This window comes from Phytophthora infestans, genomic scaffold (assembly GCF_000142945.1).
Source record: "Phytophthora infestans T30-4 supercont1.132 genomic scaffold, whole genome shotgun sequence".
In the NCBI taxonomy this organism is placed as follows: Eukaryota; Oomycota; class Peronosporomycetes; order Peronosporales; family Peronosporaceae; genus Phytophthora; species Phytophthora infestans.
Window position 1 is genome coordinate 14110 of NW_003303627.1, and position 4058 is coordinate 18167.

Sequence of the window (4058 nt, forward strand, 5' to 3'; positions counted from 1 at the left end):
CGTCTGCAGACTGTTGCAGCACCACATCTGGGCGAAAAGCCGTTGTCGGCAATCCGAGGCGGTTCCAAATCATAGCGTTCTAACGCTGTTCGTCAGTGCCTTACGTTATTTCACACTCGTTCATTGGAGGCCGGTTATATTTTCAAGTGTCGTTCCAGCACCGCACTTGAGCCGCAACTAGATTCTTAGCGGCCGCTGCACTCAGTGGAAACAATCCGCCCCCTACGCCAGGTGTCCGTGGAGAGCAAACATTTTAAGTCTGTTTCTACCGCAAGGTCGTGTCACTATTTGAGAGTGGCGAGCATGTGGCTAGAGCGATACCGCTACACAGTCGCTCCCCCAACGCTGCTCAAAAGTATTTTGACAAGCAAATGACTTAGGTCGGTATGCAGTCGGCTCGTATACGCAAGACGATGCTGTTGTAGCTCGGATTACGACCAAGCAAGCCTCCAGCGTTACAAAAAAGTGCAAAATGTCGTGTGCTATTATCGCCGTTCCAAGATCGGGGGTAGTGCCACAACTTCAACCATCGTAGCGGCTGTTCAGAAGCTAGCCTTAATGGCTCGGATAAAGAGCACGAGCCGTTACATTTGACTAGGACTTAAATAGTGAAGGCAACTTCGTTGTCAGCTATGTGTCCGACGAAAAGCCATTCCTTGTGGGTTTTTCGACGAAGGCGCTGCTTTATCAAGCTTCTCAAGGCCTCGCGACCTTTATTTGCCATGTGAGTGCTACCAAAAAGACCAACCAGGTTGGATATCCTGTCTTGGTTATCGGCATTACCGATGCCGCAAGAACATTTCACCTGTTGACATTGTTTGCCACCTCCCAGTTGCAAGAAGGGCACTATGCTAAGGTCTTTTCTGCCCTGCCCTGGATCTACAGCAACGTATTGAGGGTGCCGCTGCGCGTTTCCTGCCTAATGGGAGGCGCTTACGCGGCTCAGTACAATGCCGCCGCCGCAGGTTTTGGGAGTAATTGCAAGTATGTCCATCTCATGTGTTTCGACCAAGGTGATCGATCAGCTTAAGGGTCTGGCATACGAGCTACGCTCGGTCTTTCGTGATATCTTTCATCTGCACTACAGCAGAAGCGCTGACGACTTTGCCACTGAGCCCAAAGCTTCAGAGACCCGCTGGCTCCAAAATTCAACGCTACAGGCGCCCCACGGGTATCTCAAACGAGTCTGGTTAAATGATCGATTTTGCCACTGGCAATGATAGAGTACACCTACCACGTTTGCCACCACCTAGAATCGGGTTGAGCAATTCAACCGGGCCTTAAACCTCGATTGCACAGCACATCGTCTACTGAAAATGGGCGAGCTGCTACAGCAACTTGCTGCTGGCTGCCGCCAGCGCGCCAAAGATGTCCGTCCGTTCGCGCTCACACCAGCGTCAAAAGAGCGGCTTGCTCGTGTGAAGGCCCTTCAGAGCCAGTAGGTCCTACAAGAGTACGTAGCGCCACGGATGAGCCTCGACTTCCTCATGGTGGATTCGTGTACAGATGTGCTTCACGTCCTGTACACTGCATCACAGAAAGTCTATAACCCTGTCACAATTTTCTTGCAAGAAGCACTCAAAGTCTCTGCTTAGGTTGGTGTCAACACTACACGCAAGGAAGCCGAAGACCAGCCCAAGTCAGGGTGGCAGTCCATTTGCGTACCCAGACATGCCCTTGCTCATACCACCCCAAGTATGGTAACCGCGTGCATCGCCCCTTCGCGATGCAGGTGCTACATCGAGATAGCAGTAACGACAAAGAGCCGCTTGCCAACCATCATGCCCAAAAGCGCAAGCGAGCTACAGTCGACACCGCTCCTACCGCAGCAGGCCGTCCTTCCCGTGCCGGCCACGCCCCCCCCCAACGGAAATAACGTGAGAGATTACGCTGCAGCAGCCGAGCCGATCGCCGCTGATATGGCCGAACGTGGTAAGTTGGCGTAAAAGGTTTTACTGCGGCGTTCACTGGCTTTTCTCGATCGAAAGTGGCGGAAAGTCTCTCTGCTCTCTCTTGGAGCTCAGGCTTCAACAGATCCCGAAAGTTCGAGGCCAGAGACTTGACCGTGCAAGTCTTCCAGTCGATCAATGGGAGACCCACTTGAGCTTGCTCACACACGCACGCCATGAAATGATGCAGTGTATGTGTGCCGCAAATACCTACAGGCTTGCCAGCCGAGAGAGCTTCTGCAGTAACGTCGGGCTCTCCCCAGTGGATCGCTGCAGCCACATTTTTTCCTTTGAAAAGGCGTGCGTACTCTAGATCGCTGCGAATCTGGAGGACATTCGCAGACTGGTAGGGCGCTCGCGTCTTGTCACCAATCTCGCGAGTCTGGAAAATGATGCGTACTTTTTGCTCTAGGGCACTGACAGCAGCGTCGATGTTTTGTAACAATTTGTCTAGATCATCACGTTCCATGGCTCGCGTCGACACACCGAAGTAAATAACTGGAGGAGATGGCGTCTTGAACACAACCTCGGCGAGCTGACTGGGCCACTTAAAGCGATTGCCTTCTTTCTCGCGCTTCGCTCGTTTCCTTCGGCTAAGACCGTCCGTAGAACCTACCTATAAATATACTCAGTTTACAATCTACCTTATTTAGGTCATTTCGCTCTCTTTAATTAAAGAGGGGGCCTGTGAGCTGCCGCTCACTGAGAGTTTGTATACTCTCGGAAGATAACTTCCTCTAGCGCAAGGTGCTGTGTGACCCCGTCACACTTGGTAGCACTAGTAGTCAATCCACGCCACTGCGGGTAGACTACCTGAACCTCTCCGAAGTTCGTTGCCATGGATAGGAACAACTTCTCCCATTTGAACGACTCTCAGTTCGAGTCGGTTCGGAAGATGGCAGGCATCTTCGGGATGGAGGCCCTGCAGAGCCTGGTGGCGTCAACACCGGCTGAGCAGCTCGGGCGCGTCAATGCATATGACGCGTACGAGCAGGGCCTCATCGCGCATGTGCGGGAGAACCTGCAGGCTCCGGCGGCGGAAGCAAATCCGCCTCACCCGAAGCCAATACGGCTGAAGGTTAAGCCGTATGAAGGGAAGGAAGGCGAGAACCTTCACTTCTGGGTCCGAGAAGTAGAGCTCGCGATGGACGCGGCTCTGATCTCGACCGAGCAACTGCGTGTTGCTTTTGCACTCTCCAACCTTAGCGGTCGTGCTAAGAGTTGGGTGTACACACGGGAAGCAACATCCCCAGGATGTTTCACATCCTGGGCTCAGCTGTGCGAACAGCTCCGAGCCGCGTTCCTCCCGGCGAACTACGAGTACCGCCAGCGTTCGCGCTTCCTCGCGTGTAAACAAGGAAGGCGCGAACTGCACGAGTATGTGCAAGAGATACGGGAGCTCACGGCGTCCCTAGTGGAAAACCCACTCAATGAACACATCAAGATGACTGTGTTCATGGACGGCCTTTCGAGTGGGACCCGCACGCACTCAGCTGTTCCGGGGTGCAGGCAAGCACCCTTGATAAGGCGATTCAAAGTGGCTCTTCAAGAAGAGTACAGCCATCGCCAGGCGCGTACGCCGGCCTCAGCGTGGCCTGGGAGTTCCTTGTTGGCTCCCGGTCGAACAAGCCCCAACGGACCAGTTCCCATGGAGCTCGAGTCCGCCGAAACAGCGTGACATCCGCTGCTTCGGCTGTGGGAAGATGGGCCACTTCAAGCGCGACTGTCCCGCGGGCAAGACTCCGCAGACGGTCCTTCCCCAAGCCCGTCCTCAAGGGTCGCTGGCAGAAGCCAGGATCCCGGGGACAGGGGAACGCAGGGAACCAGTAGGGGCGGGGCGCCCTACTGGGGAAGAACTAAGTCTTCGTGATGGGTGCGCGGGTGGCGCGTACCACGGGGACTTAGCCCCTGAGAGTCTTCGCACTCTCGAATCGGCGAAGAGCAGCGGCGGGCTGCTCGTAGTACACGGATGTGTACGGGGATACGATCATCCCTTTAAAATCTTGATTGACTCTGGGGCGTCGAAGAATTTCGCACGCCGCCAGACGGTTGCTCGTAACAGCAACAAGTTGTCCGAAGCTTTGAGAGAAAGCAAGGGCAACGGGACGG

General features: G+C 54.5%; 1 protein-coding gene across 1 annotated transcript; it reads right to left on the bottom strand.

The window, feature by feature from the left end:
• Window positions 1-1964: 1964 nt before the first annotated feature.
• Window positions 1965-2418, bottom strand: PITG_20048 (uncharacterized protein; the record flags this gene model as incomplete). The annotated part of the gene is made up of 2 exons (XM_002895775.1): window positions 1965-2003; window positions 2065-2418. The coding sequence occupies 2 exons, from the start codon at window positions 2416-2418 to the stop codon at window positions 1965-1967; spliced, it is 393 nt and encodes a 130-aa protein (XP_002895821.1).
• Window positions 2419-4058: the final 1640 nt, after the last annotated feature.